The 17,499-nt window shown below is 45.5% G+C and overlaps 1 protein-coding gene across 1 annotated transcript in view; it reads left to right on the forward strand.

Annotated features, from left to right (window-relative positions):
• The window catches only part of LOC121270866 (glutamine--fructose-6-phosphate aminotransferase [isomerizing] 1-like), a 79,385-nt gene that overhangs the window by 20,953 nt on the left and 40,933 nt on the right, over positions 1-17,499 (forward strand). The window contains exons 5-9 of the mRNA XM_041176410.1: positions 7,049-7,107; positions 7,779-7,913; positions 8,991-9,052; positions 13,281-13,360; positions 14,958-15,063. Coding sequence (XP_041032344.1) covers positions 7,049-7,107; positions 7,779-7,913; positions 8,991-9,052; positions 13,281-13,360; positions 14,958-15,063 — 442 coding nt within the window. The remainder of the gene's footprint in view (positions 1-7,048; positions 7,108-7,778; positions 7,914-8,990; positions 9,053-13,280; positions 13,361-14,957; positions 15,064-17,499) is intronic.

The raw sequence follows: 17,499 nt of genomic DNA on the forward strand, positions 1-17,499 counted from the left end.
CTGTGTCTGTTGTAGATTATTTGACAGAGATTGATCACTGTAATCAGTCAACGACTCTATCCAGCTCTAATTGTCCCACCCTCCCCTTAAACCAGTTTATATTTCACCTCTCTTCTATTTTTACTTAGTTCTGTTGGAGAGTCATTCGGACTCGAAACATTAACTGTGTACCTCTCCGCAGATGCTGCCAGACCTGCTGAGTTTTTCCAGGTATTTTTGTTTATTGTTTTGGATTTCCAGCATCCGCAGTTTTTTGCTTTTTACTCTATTACAATTGTTCATCTGAAAACCAAAGTGGCAGAAGGAGAATTAGATGGTCCTTTTGTTTAATCCTGCAGTTCTTATCTTTGCACATTGAATTTTCAGTCCACATTTCAGGACAGGTACGAGGAGCCTTATTAATTTTTTTTTCATTCGGTCCTTTAAGAGCAATAAGGGCCGTCAGATCCAACCACCACCCCATCCCCATCCAACCACCACCCCTTCCCCATCCAACCACCACCCCATCCCCATCCAACCACCACCCCACCCCCATCCAACCACCACCCCCCACCCACCAATACACATCTCTCTGCCGCAACTGAGATGAATTGATTTCTCTCAGGCCAAAGACTGAGCATGGGATCTTCCTGCTCAGTTCCAGGCTTATGACCGACTGAATCACTTGTTTTTTTTTAAAAAAGTCCAATGAATAAAAATGCTCAAGGTTAAATAAAAACAAATTGAATGAGTTGGTGGCTGAAGAATAGTTGTAAATTGGTTTGAAGTAGAGAGTCTCTAATTTAGCTTGATTCTAATGAAAGGGGTTGTTCTAGCACAGTTCAGTCAGTCAGGCTCAGACTGAATCTATTGCCACTTTGTATAGATGGCTTGTTTACTCTCCAAGGGCCAAGAGCACTTCGTGTCATCACTTAGGAGTAGCACTTGCAGCTTACAGAAACAAGATAGTGTTAGAGAATCTTCAATCAATATAATCCATGCAACTCCTCCATTTTGCCAGAGTGCTCGACGTTGCAGGTTCTGGTAGGACTGATGCACAATTAGTAACTGGAGAGTGGGGATGGCAAAGTGGATAGGGGCCAAGTTTTTCAATCTCCGCGTTTGCCAATCTGAATTTTTTCTGTTCCTTTAGAGCTATTGGTTGTGTTTTTTTTTGGGGGGGGGGGGCGTTGGTGGGGGAGGGGGGGGCAGGGAGGGGGGGTGGGATGGGGGGGAGCAGGGAGGGGGGGGGTGTTGGTGGGTGAGGGGGGGGCAGGGAGGGGGGGGTGGGGGGGGTTGGTGGGGGAGAGGGGGGCAGGGAGGGGGGGTGGGGGGGGTGGAGGGGGTGGGGAGGAGGGGGTTGGTGGGGGAGGGGGGAGCAGGGAGGGGGGGTGGGGGGGTGGAGGGGGTGGGGAGGGGGGGGGTTGGGGGGTGGGGGGGTTTGGTGGGGGAGGGGGGGTGGAGGGAGTGGGGAGGGGGGGTGGGGTGGGGGGAGGGGGGCGGGGAGGTGGGGGTGGGTGGGGTGGGGGTGGGGGGGAGGGGGAGCGGGGGGTGGGGGGAGTGAGGGGGGTTGGTGGGGGAGTGGGGGGGTTGGTGGGGGCGTGGGAGTGGGGGTGGTGGGGGGGGAGTGGGGGTGGTGGGGGGGGTGGCGAGGGGCAGTGGGGGTGGTGGGGGGGGGGTGGCGAAGGGGGGTGGGGGGAAGTTCCATGCTAATGAGGGATTTTAGCTACAGGATTAGGTTGGAGAAGCTGGGATTGTTCTCCTTAAACAGCTGGCACGTACTCGATGGACAGAATGACTTCCTTCTGTGCCCTAATAATGACTCTATGGCTGCTGAACGCGAAAGCAAAAAAACTATTGGGCAGAATTTTACAGCCCCGTTTGGGTGGGGGTGGAGCTGTGAAGTGCGGCGAGACATTCTAAACCCCATTGACTCCAATGCCAGAACCTTCACTGAGGATTGTAATATAGGGTAGACGATGGCATAACGATATTGTCGCTGGACTGGTAATCTACAGTCCTAGGGTAATCCTCTGGAGACCTGGGTTTGAATCTCGCTGCATCAGATGGGGGAATTTGAATTCGATTTAAAAAAAAAACAGAATTAAAAGTCTAATGACCATGAAACCATTGTCGATTGTTGTAAAAACCCATCTGGTTCACTGATGTCCTTTAGGGAAGGAAATCTGCTGTCCTTACCTGGTTGACATGTGACTCCAGACCTACAACAATGTGGTTGACTCTTAAATGCCCTCTGAACAAGGGCAATTAGGGAGGGGCAAAAAATGCTGGCCTAGCCAGTGACGCCCACATCCCATGAATCAATTTTTAAAAAATGGTGTCAGGGCTGGAAGATGTAATGCTGCTGGATTATCCTGTGTACCACGTGACGTTTATATTGGTCGGGGGATGATTGAATCAAGGCCTTTAAGCTGATAAAGGGATTTGATAAAGATTTGGAGAAACTATTACCTTTGCCAGGGAAATCCAGGGAAATAGTGTTTAACCAATTTATTGGAGTTTTTTGAAAGAGTAACATGTGCTGTGGATAATGGGGAACCGGTGGATGTACTGTACTTGGATTTCCAGAAGGCATTTGATAAGGTGGCACATCAAAGGCTATTGTGGAAAATAAAAGCTCATGGTGTAGGGGGCATGGATAGAAGATTGGCTGGCTGGTTGGCAGCAAACAGTTTGCATAAATGGGTCCTTTTCAGATTGGCAGGATATGACGAGTGGAGTGCCACAGGGGACTGTGCTGGGGCCTCAGATGTTTGCAATGTACATCAATGACTTAGATGAGGGGAGCTAAATTTGTAGATGACGCAAAGATAGGTAGGAAAGGATATTGTGAAGAGGTCATAAGGTTGCAGATGGATATAGAAATGTTGAGTGAGTGGGCAAGGACCTGGACAATGGAGTTTAATGTGGGAAAATGTCACTTTGGCAGGAAGAATAAAAAGAACAGAGTATTACTTAAGCGGAGAACAACTGAAAAATTCTGAGGTGCAGAGGGATCTAGGTGTTCTAGTGCATGAGTCACAAAAAGTTAGTATGCACTACAAGTAATTAAGAAAGCTAATGGAATGCTATCCTTTATTACGAGAGGAATTGAATATAAAAGTTAGGATGTTTTGCTTCAGTTATACAGGGCTTTAGTGAGACCGCATCTTGAAAACTGTGCGCAGTTTTGGTCTCCCAGTTTAAGGAAGGATGTAAATGTGTTGGTGGCAGTTCAGAGGAGGTTTATTAGATGGATGCCTGGAATGTTGTCGAATGAGGAAAGGTCAGACAGACTGGGCTTGTTTCCACTGGAGTTTAGAAGAGTGAGGGGTGATTTGATTGAAGTATATAAGGTCCTGAGGGGTCTTGATAAGGTGCATGCGGAATGGATGTTTCCTCTTGTGGTTGAGTCCAGAACTAGTCGTGGCCGGGGGTGGGGGCACTGTTATAAACCAAGAGTTGTCCCTTTAGGACAGAGATGAGGAGACTTTTTTTTTGCGGGTTGTGTGATTTTAGAACTCTCCACCTCTGGAGGCGCAGTCATTAAATATTTTTAAGGCGTGGGTTATCGGGGGTAGATGGGAATATGGACTTCGAAACACAAGCAGATCAGCCATGATCTTATTGAATGGTGGAGCAGGCTTGAAGGGCTGAATGGCCTACTCCTGCTCCTATTTCTTCTGTTCTTGTGTTTACTCAGAACAAGGGGGCACAATATTAGAATTGGAGCCAGGCCATTTAGGTGTGAAATCAGGAAGCACTTTTCTTTTACACAGGGCAGTGGAAATCTGGAACTGGATCTACCAAATGGCTACGGATGTTGGATCAATTGGAATTTGTAAGGGTGAAATCAATGGAATTTTCTTGGGTGGGGGTATTGAGGATTTTGGAGGAAAGGTGAGTAAATGAGTTGAGGTACAGATTGGTCTGATCTAATTAAATGGCAGAATAGACTTGAGGGGCTGAATGTCCTCCTTTTGTTTCTTTGTCAAGGAAACTTAAGTGATTGAGAGTCATTCTGGCACAGAAGGAGGCCATTCAGCCCTTTAAGTCCATGCCAGCTGCCTGTAGAACACTCCAGTCAGACCCATTCCCCAGCTCTATTCCTGTCGCCTGCAAATTTTTTTCCCTCCAAGTGCCTATCCAATTTCCTTCTGAAATCATTGGTCTCTACTTCCACCATCCTTCCAGGTAGTGAGGCTCAAAGTGATCCAAATCTCTGTGAAGTATTATTTTGCCTTGTGATGCACTCTTCCTCTCAGATCGTCAGGCTGCTTGCCAGCATGTTGCACAAACATGAATAGATGGGCCTTACACAGGCCCAAAATACCTGATAGCGGGGTGTCTCAGCTATTGTGAAATGTCAGCATACCTCAGGCTGTGAAGCTACTGTTCAGAGGTAGGATTAACTGGACAGGAAGGCATCAGCCTGCTTTTCTTTGTCGCAAGGGCATGAATTGGATTCTCCTGAACTCCTCCTAAGGGACACCCCTTCTTAAAGCCCAATGAGAACTCCTGCTGTTGAACAAGGCTAGTTGGGATTTTTAGTTATCTGTCTTCATGTCATGACAAATTGGTATTAATCGGTGTCAGTTGTGCTTCTATGCCTACAGGCTGTACTGGATAGGCTATAGGGCCATTTCCCTCATTGGCTTCATCTTTCGATTCACTTATACGTCCTTTTCAAGTGCCTTGCCCTTGCCTGTGTTGGCTGTTTCGGATTAGCTTCCTTAGAGAAAGTCATATTTTAGTGGTTGTTATGAGCATCGGGGGAACTGATGTGGCCCATTTGCAAATGAATTGTACGTTCTCCTTCTTAGGCAATTCCTCAGGATCGAGGCTGACTTGTTTCCACTCCAGTTCGGTGGGTTCTGAGGTGGCCGATAAGTCCATTGTGCGATCTGCAGACTCCGCCACATGTGGGGCAGGTGGTGCTTGAAGGGTTGGGTAGACGGGTTGTTTGAAGGTTTGTGCGCCCTCTCCAACATCTTGACTTTGCCTCTGCACTTTTTCAGTGGAGTCTCTGGATGTATTTGGTGCCTTCCCGAATGAGCCTTCTCCATTTTGGTTGGTCATAAGCCAGGGTCTCCCATGAGTCAGTGGGGAGGTTTGATCTCTTCAGGGATGCTTTGAGGGCATCCCTAAAGCATTTCCGCTGTCCTTCTGGGAGTCTCCTGCCGTGACTGATTTCCAAGTAGAACGGTTGCTGTGGGAGTCTGGTGTTAGGCATCCAAACGACATGTCCTGCCCAGCAGAGTTGGTTTTGAGTGATTGGCGCCTCGATGCTGGGCATGTTGGCTTGGGAGAGGACAATGCTATTGAACCGCCTTTCTTACCACTGGATTTGGAAGATGATGTGAAGGCACTGCCAGTGGTAATTTTCCAGTGCTTTGAGGGGACTGCTGTAGGTGTCCAAGTCTGTGAAGCACATGGGGATCACTGCTGTCCAGTAATCTATGATCTTAGTCTTGGGTTTGAGAACCAGGCCCTGGTTCACCTAAAATGCCCTAGTTTTATTGCCATGTCGTTTTTCTCTTTGGAGATTGCCCGCAAGGGAGGAGCCTAAGGGCTTTCAGTGAAAAAATGCAATCTGGAGCAGCAAGAGGTCCATGGATTGACTTCCCTTCAGCCGTTTGGGAGAACAGGGGAGATTACAGATCTCTGGGCTGGTCTTTAAATTTAACTGGGGCATCAGATTTCAGCCTCTGTACCAGCTCACCCCAGTGGCCTTAAAGATGTAGGCTACATAAAACAAATCCAAAGGTAGCCTCAGCAAAGGATAGCACCTAGATGTCAGCGTTGGTTCAGCACTATCACTTCTGGGTCAGAGGTCATGGAAACATAGAAACAGGAGTAGGCCATACAGCTCCTCAAGCCTGTTCAGCCCTTCAGTCAGATCATAGTTGATCTGTATCGTAGTTCCATAACCCTAAATACCTTTGCCCAACAAAAATTTATCATTCTCAGTTTTAAAAGTTTTAACTGACCCAGACTTAGCAGCTTTGCGTTCAAGCCTCACTAAAGACATAATCTAGGCTGACACTTTAATGCAGTGCTGAGGGAGTGCAGCATTGTCGGACAGGTCATCTTCCAGATGATGCATTAAGTCATCACCCTGTGTCTGACCTCTCGGCTGGAATTAAAAGATCCTATGGCTCTCCTTAAAAAATAAATGGGGGGCTTTCCTCAGTATGCTGGCCAACATTTATCCCTCAACCAACATCACTAAAGTCTGGTTATCAGGCCACATATTGGGTTGGATTTTTGTGGGACTTTGCTATGTGCAATTTGGCTGCGACATTAGCAACGACACTAGAATAGTGATTACACTTCGAAACAGCTTAGTTGGTTGTGAAGCGCTTTGCGATGTACTAAGATTGTGAAAGGTGCTTTATTAATGCAAGTTCTCTCTTTGGGGTGACTGTGATTAAAACACAGCGAGTTGTCGTGACCTGGAATGCACTAGGGTGGAGGAAGCAGATTCCCTTGTCATTTTTGAAAAGGAATTGGAGAAATACTTGAAAAGAAAACAAGTGGAGGGGCCACGAGGAAAGGGCAGGAATGGGAATAATTGGATGGCTCAACGAGCCGGCCCGGGCACACTGTCCTCCATCTGTAGGGTATGATTCTGAGACAAGGCAACATATGTATTTGGACAGATGTTGCTGCTGTAATCCATTATATCAATAAACCAAGGGACCTCGTGCTCCTGCTCACTGCCCCCACACAGGGCAACTGGCACATCATTGTCTTACCCTGGCAGGAGTCTCAGTGCCATAGACGGACAACGGGGACACAAAATTTCTCAGTCACCTTGCAACCCATCTGCACAAATAGGTTCAGGATATTCAAGGTTGGCCAGAGAGGGGGCGGGGGACATACCCACATTTCCAGACAGCCATTGACTTCCTCCATCTGCTCCAGGACTGGGATGTTGGACGCCTTCTATCCCTGGGCACAGAAATCCCTGTAATCAATTTTGTTTTATTTGACCCAGGTTTGGATCTCCTTTAATAGATTGTGCGTTACTACTGGGTTGGTTTTTCACTTTTTTTTTTAATTGCAGAGTTTATCGTCATTCACAATGGCATCATTACAAACCACAAGAATCTGCGGAAGTTCCTGGTAAGCACTCAATAGCCCTCAGCGTTTAAAGCAGTCTTACTTTGTGAAATATAATTCTGTCTGTTTTAATTTCTCTCTTGGCTGTTCCTTGATATTTACAAAAATTGTAAAAGTTAATGGCCAAATATGTGAAGAAGTTACATTTCATGTGGTTTCTTTTTTTTTTTAAAAAATTCATTTATGGGATGTGGGCATCACTGGCTAGGCTGACATTTATTGTCCAACCCTAATTGCCCTTGAGAAGGCGGTGGTGAGCTGCCACCTTGAACTGCTGCAGTCCCTGTGGTGTAGGTACACCCACAGTGCTGTTAGGGAGGGAGTTCCAGGATTTTGACCCAGCGACAGCGAAGGAACGGCGATATATTTCCGAGTCAGGATGGTATGTTCCCAAAGATCAGCTGCCCTTGTCCTTCTAGGTGGTAGAGATCATGGGTTTGGAAGGTGCAGGTGAAGGAGCCTTGTTGCTGCAGTGTGTCCTGTAGATGGTACACACTGCTACTACTGTGGGTCACTGGTAAAGGTGGTGAATGGGGTGCCAGTCACACAGGCAGTTCTATCCCAGATGGTGTCCAGCTTCATGTGTGTTGTTGGAGCTGCACTCATCCAGGCAAATAGAAGTTCCAGCTGTTTCTGTTGTCATATTTAACTATTTCATGTGTTTTAACTTCTAGGAAAGCAAAGGGTATGAGTTTGAGTCTGAAACGGATACAGAGTCTATTGCAAAACTGGTCAAATACGTATACGATAACAGCGAGAATGAGAACATCAGCTTTGCCACCGTAGTAGAGAGAGTCATCCAGCAGCTGGTAAGTGGTGGTCTGTCAGTTGGATAGAGATTCTGGTTGTTTGAGGCTAAACGTGGATTCATTGTGGGGTAGGGTCACGTTCTCTGCTTCAAAAAAGGAAGCTACGTTGAGGAGCAGGCACTTAACACTGTGCCCTCAAGGACAAATTTTGCAGTGACCGGTACCACCAGGGAATGAGCCAACAAGGGCGAAGGAGCAAGGCAGAGATGTGCTTTGCCAGGTCCCCCGGGTGCTCTGGGGAGTATCTGATGGCCTGGCTGGCCTCAAATGCTGTTGAAGCAAAAAGGAGACAACAGTGCAACCAGTGGCAATGCATCATGTGCTCAGCTCACACTATTTAAGGTGGCGATTGAGGATCATGATTGTTCTGGGCACAAATGACTGCTGGATGGGGAGGACCAGCTACTTCTTTCATATCATTTCTGAAAGTGGTTTCCCGAGAACTGGATTTTGGATGTATTGACATGTCCTTTTTTGCAATTTTTTCTCTCTCCCTCTGGAATTTTTCCAGCTTTGACTTGTCCGTTCGAGGCCTGAAATTGGAATTCCTTTGGGTTCTCCCTCCCTCTCTCTCTCTCGCTCGCCCTCCCACCCGTCCACCTACCTGAGAATTTTGGTGAAGGAAGCTGCTGTTACACACCCTAATTCACCAGAGAAATGGCGTCGGGGGCTGACTGTGGAATCGGAACTGTGGACACCGCCTGCCAGAGGAACGCCGCTTCCTCTGGCAATCGAGACCACCATAGCCCTGAACCTGTATGACCCACATTCGATCCAAGCTACTGCAGGGAACATAGTCAGTCAGAGCTGCATTGATGCAGCAGCCTGAGCTGTTGGTCGATGGTGACATGGGAGTAGGATACTTCACCCTCTTGGATGAGCTGCCCTGCACATTAAAATCCAGTGGAAAAATAAGTTTTAGGAAGTAAAACTTTGAAAGAAAGCTCAATGACTTTCATCAGTGAATATTAATGAGAACTATTGTTTAATAAACCTGACATACTTACTTAGACTTTGCTTGCAAATACATTTTAATATATACTGCTAAATATGTTGGTTTAATTTCTTTTGTTAAAGGAAGGAGCATTTGCCTTAGTTTTCAAGAGTATTCACTTCCCCGGGCAAGCTGTCTGCACCAGGTAAATACTGTGACTCTACTTTAGAGACAAATTTCATATCTTTATACAACTTGTTGAATGGCAGCCGACCTGGTTTTATAAAATGAAACAAGAACAGAAGATGCTGGAAATACTCAGCAGGTTGGGTAGAATCTATCCAGGGAGGAAAATGAGAATGAATGTTTTTAAGGCGAATGATCTCTCGTCAGCTCTCATCATCCTGGGGTCAATATTGATGTTCCATGCTTCTAATCAATATGAGTAACAGTGTAATTTGGCCAAACTTCAATATGATGAACCAGGTGGAGGACGTAACGAAACAGCAGAGGACTGAGATAAAATGCAGTACAGAATATTGCAAAGAGTTAAATTTTAAACAATAACAATTTGTATTTGTATAGCGCCTTTAATGTAATGCCACACACTCCAAGGTCCTTCACAGGATTGTTATAAAGCAAAATATGACACCGAGCCACATAAGGCAATATTAGGTCAAATAGCCAAAAACTTGGTCAAAGAGGAGCATTTTAAGAAGCATCTTACGGGAGGAGAGAGAGAGAGAGAGAGAGGCGGAGAGGTTTTTTCGGCAGGAATTCCAGACCTTAGGTCCTCGGCAGCTGAAGGCACGGCTGCCGTTGGTAGGTTAAAATTGGGGGTGTGCAAGAGGCTGGAATTAGAGGAGTGCAAATATTTTGGAGATAGGGAGGGGTGAGGCCATGGAGAGATTTGAAAGCAGGGATGATAGTTTTAAAATGGAGGCATTGCTTAACTGGACGCCAAGTAGATCAACAAACACAGGTTACAGGATTTGTATGGTGGAATAGAAAGCATTAATCCAGAGTAATATTTCAAACTGAACCATGAGCGGCAGACAAGGGGATAAATTTTTTTAAAATTATTCATGGGATGTGGGTTTCGCTGGCTGGGCCAGCATTTATTGCCCATCCCTAGTTGCCCTTGAGAAGGTGGTGGTGAGCTGCCTTCTTGCCACAAACTAGTAAAAGCAAATTTGGGTGGGTCGCGTCTTCATACGATGAGTAACTATTAAACTGGATAAGTGGGGGCACAGATTCTGGAATCATTCAAGATGTGGCGGTAGTATTTCTGTAGATCTCGAGGGAAGGTGCAGCTACATCATCAGCGAATGGCCTCCCTCTGTTGTTTGTGCTCCCTCTGTGGCCCTTATTGAATGCAAGGGGCAAAGGCCGCAAGTAATTTATTTGCAAATGGCCCTGAAGAGTGTGCCTGGGATATCAGCCTGTTCATCGTGCACTTTCAGACTTCAGGACATGTTGACGACCAGCCCACCCTTGAAAATCTGTTTGGCAGCATTTTACTAAATGATGGCCATTCTTGCCAATATGTACGCATGCATGTATGTATGTATCTGTTGGCAAATCCACAGGAATTTTAGCAGAGTCTCCACCTTGTGTATCCCCACATAACCAGTCACTCTTTGTTTACCCTTGTGGCCGATGTGTATGTTTTTGCTGTGTAGGTATGAGTAAGATAAACTGATCTCCAGAAACCAACTGAAGCCTGCAAGGCTTGCTCAATGGAGCCTAAGAGTAACAGGAATATTCTCAGGAAGCAGTTGAATGTTTTAAAGTTATTTTTGTAATGTTCAACCTTCAATGCAAATCTTTTAGAAATCTGAGGTTCACTGTCCCTACAGTCTGGGATTTATTACATTTTAAAATAAAAAAAATCTTTGTGCAGCAAGAGTCGCTTCTCTTCTTAGCTTGGAGCTTCCTAAGATTTTGTTTATTCCCTTCCAATTTTTGTTACTTGTGAAATTATTTGCCTTTACACCAGTGTAAGGTATAATTTTATTGTTTCGGGCATTTTGGGGAAGTTCTAACTCATTCCTTGAGTGTGGGCATTGCTATGAGGTCAATACTAATTGCTTATCACTAATTGCCCTGGAGAAGGTGGTGGTGAGCTGCTGCTTTGACCCGCTGCAGTCCGTCTGGTGTAGGTACAGCCACAGTGCTGTTAGGAAGAGAGTTCGAGGATTTTGACCCAACAATGATGGAGGGGTTAGGGAGTGGGGCCTACTGATCAGGCATCCTGTGGCCCACAGAGGACTGTCCCCTCCCCGCAGCATCAAGGGCTGCCTCCTCGGAAAGCACCACCCCCACCCCACCACTTCTCTTGAAGAGTCCCCCCTTCCCTCACCTACCCACCCACCCTCTCCACAGCCTTCCTGGCAGGCCCTGACACACTAGCCTCCATTCTGGTGCCTCCTCCAATGTTGCTGGTCCTGACCAGTTGCAGCTCCAGCAACGGCCATTACTCCCAGTGGTCCTGCCAGATTGGAGGAGGATTCACTTCCCTTAATGGGACAAAAGCCCCAAGGGCAGGCAGTCAGTTGCCTGATGGACAGGCAATTGTGCCGGGGCTCCCAAAAACGGCTACCGTGGGGTTGCCACTGGCTTTCTGGCTGGCGGACATTGTCACCGCCATGGCTATTAAACTCAACCCAGTGTGTGCCAAGGTCCCTTCATCTCTCTGGCAGATATGATAGGTTCCTGAAACTTGCCTCCATGTCTCAGCTTACATCCTGCCTCCTCCAGTGTGCTTTATGCAGCAAATTTAATAACATCAGCTTTATACTCTTGCTTCATGGGTGTTCCCTATCTTTCTTCCCCCCTCCCTCCATTCCTCTCTTTCTTTCTCCCTCCATTCCCTCCCTTCCTTCCTGCCTCTCTTTGGCCTTTATCTTAGCTACAATGTCTTACCCAATGAAATGATGGTGTATTCGACTTAGCCTCTTTGTGTCTTCAGAAAGTGCCCCGCTAAAAGAGGAGAGATTTGTGTTTATGTAGCACCTTTAATGAACCCAGGATGTCCAAAAGTGCTTTATATTCAAGTTTTGAAGTTACTATTGTGCACAGCAAGCTCCCATAGTCAGTCAGCAATCTGGTTTAGTCTTATTAGTTGAGTGATGATACTGGTCAGGGCACAAGGGAGAACACCCCTCTTGTCTTTTATGCCCACTCAAGGGGGCAGACTTAGCTCAGTTTAGCATCCCATCCGAACGAGGGCACCTCCGACCGTGCGACACTCCCTCAGTATTGCACTGGAGTGTCAGTCTAGATTTTGTTCGCGAGCCACAGCAACGGGACTTGAAGAGGCTCAGAGGTGAGGATGCTACAGACTGAACCATGGCTGACGCTGTAACTGCCTGAGTTTCTCCTTCTTATTTGAAGGACGACCCACTGGGCCACGCTGCTGTACTGAAGTTGGTAGATCTGAGCGTTAGGAGCCTATCATTCCATGCGAGATAAATGCCATTAACGGCAACAGATTTTCATACGTTCCCAAGTGAACCCTTTTGTCCGTCTGCCTGGTAATGGGATCACTGGAGAACTGGCCGACTGGAATTGATGTGGCCTTTCCAAGTGTCTGGAATGACAGCCTTGACATTGGATTTGTAATCTTGACTCTCCAGTTCTCTTCTGAAAGGGACTATACCCCCACCACAAGGCATTGACTCACCAAACTCCAAATGTAGGGGCTATGATAGCAGATGTGTTTAGAATTTAAAATCACTTAATTTTCAGGTCAATCTGTAAAAAATTGGATCCAGAAAGCGTTCTACCTTCCGTCAAGCCTGAAATTTTTAGCATTTAGATTTTTAGCTTTGGTTTGTCCCAAGTGGACATGAGTAGTTTCCTTTGACTAGCTAGAATTTACAAATGACTTGTTGAATGTCCTGTTTGGGAGCCAAGTGCAACAACATGCTTGTCTCTGATTGAGAAGTTTGCAGCTTCAAGTCCAGATACTGTATACATAATTTAGGCCAATTCTCCATTGCAGCACTGAGGGACTGCTTGCACTGTTGAAGACACAGTCTTCTGTATAAGATGTTAAGCCAACGTCCTGTCTACCCACTTTGGTGGACATGGAAGATCTCATATTATTTTGAAGAATAATTGGGAGTTCCCCTGGTGTCTTGGTCCATATCTATCTCTCAACGAACACCATCAAAAGCAGTGGTATCTGGTCAGTTTCTCATTGCTTGGGATTTGACTGTGGCACTTGTTTCCTTACACTGCAACAGTTATTACATCTCAACATACTTCATTAGCTGTGAAGTACTTTGGGGTGTCCTGAGGTCAGGAGACATTGTACATTAAATGCAAGTTTTTCCTTGCAGCTTACAAAAATGTTGACATTTGTGTTTGTCTCATTTGTCGACACCACAAATGGAATGTTTAACACTGTTTACTTTTGTTTTATTTAGACGGGGAAGTCCTCTGATGATTGGCGTGAGAAGTAATCACAAACTCTCTACAGATCACATACCAATTCTGTATCGTACATGTAAGTAACGTCGGAGCTAAGTGTAAAAGTGTTCATTCCTTACATGTTCCATCTGAGGCTATTGGTCATTGAATATCTAAAGCATTTCTATTGCACTTTGTAATGTTGTGTTGACATACGCAGTTATGATCTGGTCAAAACCTGCTGGGCCAGAAAAGTCACTGGATTCAGGGCGCATCCTAACAAATTTCAATGGATTTAGAATTGCCGGGAGGAATGGAATGGCTTGTAATGGTGAAATCCTGAGACACCCTGCACTGAACCTATTTTCAATGCACATCAGAGATGCAATAAATGCACGTGAAGAAACTAATAAAATAATCGAAGCAAAGCTTAAGTGATTTTTGTTTTCAAATGCCTGTTTGAGATCCATCTTGGACTGCAAACCCAGTGGCACCAAAGTGGTGAAGCAGAGATGCTATAAGGGAATCATTTTTTAAGGGATTCATCAACCCAGCTCATAATGGCTATGCTTTCATTACAAAATGCATGAAGCTGGTTAGTAAATAGAAATTTTATGTCCTTATCCACTCGTGACCCTTCACCTGTTAATATTCTTATTAAAATGCCCTTCTGGTTTCTGTTGATCTTTTCGTGGGCTGGCGGAGGTGAAGGTGAAAGGGTTCCATTATCTTTACCGACAAACACCACCCCCCCCCCACCCCGTCCCGGCAAGGTAAATTTATTAAGTCAAATTTGTTGTTAGCTTAACTCCTCAACTGAAAGTAATTTTAAATCATAAGAGCTTAAATCAGCTATGCTTGCTATTGATATGGTCTTAAAATAAAATATCCCCTCTTCCAGGAGTATTTAGACTAATCAAAGATATCTCAGAATAAACCATACATCATTCATTATAGCAGAATTATCTATCCTATTAGAGAGTAATCTCTCTAGAACTTACTCTTCTAGAATTCTTAATTATAAGATTGTTAGGATCCATGAGGTTTACAGACTGAGACTACAACCTTTTTATAACAGTTACTTTATCATGAGCTTAAATCTTGGATTACATTTTGGTAATATTTTGAAGATTACAAAGTGTAAATGCCAGATAAACTAATTCATCTAAATATAGCAAATGCAAGCTTCAAATCCACTTAGAGAATAAGAGTACTAGTAACAAACTAGTTTTATACTTACAATTAAAAGTATAAAGTGTAGTTAATACCTTTCAACTATGAGGAAAACTGTCTCAGGTCTCAACTCCATGATGTTCCCACAAAATCTGACTGACTTGTTTACCTTAGTTTGTAATATTAAAGAAGATCTATTGTATTTGAATAACATGGCAAAGGTCTGTTTTACTGTTAGTCTCTTTTGAGTAATTTTTCAGAAGCAAAATGTTGCACCTGCTTTTTAGAAAAACATATCGGCTTGTTTTCTGCCTGGAGAAGCCTGTTCTCAAGCCTTTGAGTCTGTGTTTGTGTGAAAGTAATGAGTCTGAGTTTCTCAAAGGATTCTTTTAGCTGTATTTTATTTGTGTAAAATGTTTAACCCTTTTTAACGATGGAGTCAAATCCTTAACAAGGGAAGGGCAAGCAGGGAACCCTCCTCTCATGAGTTTTGATGTTAAATATCTGAATGGTTTTACCAGGTAAAGAAGTGAAGACAAACTGTCTAGTCCCTCGCACCGATGGTACCTCTTTATATCCGGTTGGGGAAGAGAAGGCAGTGGAGTACTACTTTGCTTCGGATGTCAGGTGAACCTCTTGTTCTTCTGAGATTTAGTACCTTGGTTTAAATTGGATGTGAATAGTTGGAGAATTGTGGGCAAGGCATGTTTCCAAGATAACCGACTGATAAGTGGGGTGCAATAACTTGTACTTGTAAGATTTCCCCTTTATACTCAAGTGTAGCATGGAGCCTAGTTGTGATATTTAACTAGGAAGATGGGGCTTGTTAGACTTGGATTGAGCCTTTAGGCTCACCACTCAAGTACTCCCTCTGGAAAAGTGGTTTAAATCAGAAAGTTACAAAATTGAAGTTACTGGCAAATTTCTGGCTCCAGGTCAGCAGAATCAAGGGAAGCAGTGGCATAGTGGTATTGTCACTGGACAAATAATCCAGAAGCCCAGACTAATGCCCTGGAGACATGCGTTCAAATCCGACCATGGCAGTTGGTGGAATTTAAATTCAATTAATAAACCTGGAATTAAGAAGCTAGTCTAACGATGACCATGAAGCCATTGTCGTAAAAACTCTTCTGGTTCACTAATGTCCTTTAGCGAAGGAAATCATCTGCCCTTACCTGGTCTGGCCTACATGTGACTCCAGACCCACAGCGATGTGGTTGATTGTTAAATGCCCTCTGAAATGGCCTTGCAAACCACTCGGTTATACCAAACTGTTGTGAAGTCTAAAAGGGATGAAACCAGACGGACCACGCAGCATCGAGCTCGGAACCGGAAACAGCAACAACACACCGTCCCACAGAGCTGTCCCACAGACTAGTCAAGCAACAGCCTGACATTGTCACACTCACGGAATCATATGTTACAGATAATATCCCAGACACCACCATCCCAGGCAGACCCAGCAGAGGTGGCAGCACAGCAGGAACGGAGTTTCCCTAGGAGTCCTCAACATCGACTCTGATGAAGTCTCATGGCATCAGGTCAAACATGGGCAAGGAAAGCTCCCTGCTGGTTAACAACTACCGCTACCTCCACCCAAGCTAATCAATCAACACTCCACCAGGCTGAACATCACTTAGAGGAAGCACTGAGGATGGTAAAGGCACCAACATTGACATACCTTCAACGTCCAACACCAAGAATGGCTCAGTAGCACCACTACTGACCAAGCTGGCTGAGCCTTAAATGACAGAGCTGCTAGACTAGGTCTGCAGAGGTGGTACATACAAAACGGATAAACACACTTGACCTCATCCTCACCAATCTGCTTGTTGCAGATGCATCTGTTCATGACAGCGTTGATAGCAGTGACCACTGCACAGTCCTTGTAGAGACGAAGTCCCGTTTTCCCATTGAGGACATCCCCTTTGTGTTGCTTGGCACAACCACTGTGCTAAATGGGATAGATTCCAAACAGAACCTAGCAACTCAAAACTGGGCATCCATGCGGTGCTGTGGGCCAGCAGCAGCAATAGAATTGTATTCAGTTACAATCCGTAACCTCATGGCCTGTCATACCCCCACTCTACCATTACCATCAAGCCAGGGGATCAACCCTGGTTCAATGAAGAGTGCAGGAGGGCATGCCAGGAGCAGCACCAGGCATACCTAAAAATAAGGGGTCAACCTGGTGAAGCAACAATACAAGATTAATTGCAAGTCAAGCAGCATGCGATAGGCAGAGCTAAGCGATCCCACAACCAAAGGATCGGATAGTGGAATCGGACAGTCACGAATAGTGGTGGACAATTAAAAACAACGTTCTGGAAGAGGAGACTCCACAAATATCCCCATTCTCAATGATGGGGGAGCCCAGCACATCAGTGCAAAAGATAAGGCTGAAGCATTTGCAGCCATCTTCAGCCAGAAGTGCCAGGTGGATGATCCATATCAGCCTCCTCCAGAGGTCCCCAGATGTCAGTCTTCAGCCAATTCAGTTCACTCCGTGTGATATCAACCAATAAGAACATAACGGCTGAAGGCATCGGATACTGCAAAGGCCACGGGTCATTACAACGTTCTGGCAATAGTACTGAAGATTTGTACTCTAGAATTAGTTGTTCCAGTACAGCTACAACACTGGTATCTACCCAGCAATGCGGAAAATTGCCTAGGTATGCCCTGTCCACAATAAACAGGGCAAATCCAACTTGGCCAATTTAGACTATTCTCAGCAATTGCCTGCTCACCGATGCGCAGTTTGGGTTCTGCCAGGGCCACTCGGCTCCTGACATTATACAGCTTTAGTCCAAACATGGGCAAAAGAGCTGAACTCCGAGGTGAGGTAAGAGTGACATCAAGGCAGCATTTGACCAGGTGTGACATCAGGCAGCCCTAGCAAAACTGGAGTTAGTGGAAATCGGGAAAACTCTGCTGGTTGGAGTCACACCTAGCACAAAGTTATGGTTGTTGAAGGTCAGTCATCTCAGCTCCAGCACATCACTGCAGGAGTTCCTCAGGGTAGTATCCTAGGCCCAACCATCTTCAGCTGCTTCATCAATG

This window comes from Carcharodon carcharias, chromosome 28, assembly GCF_017639515.1.
Source record: "Carcharodon carcharias isolate sCarCar2 chromosome 28, sCarCar2.pri, whole genome shotgun sequence".
Lineage (NCBI taxonomy): Eukaryota > Metazoa > Chordata > Chondrichthyes > Lamniformes > Lamnidae > Carcharodon > Carcharodon carcharias.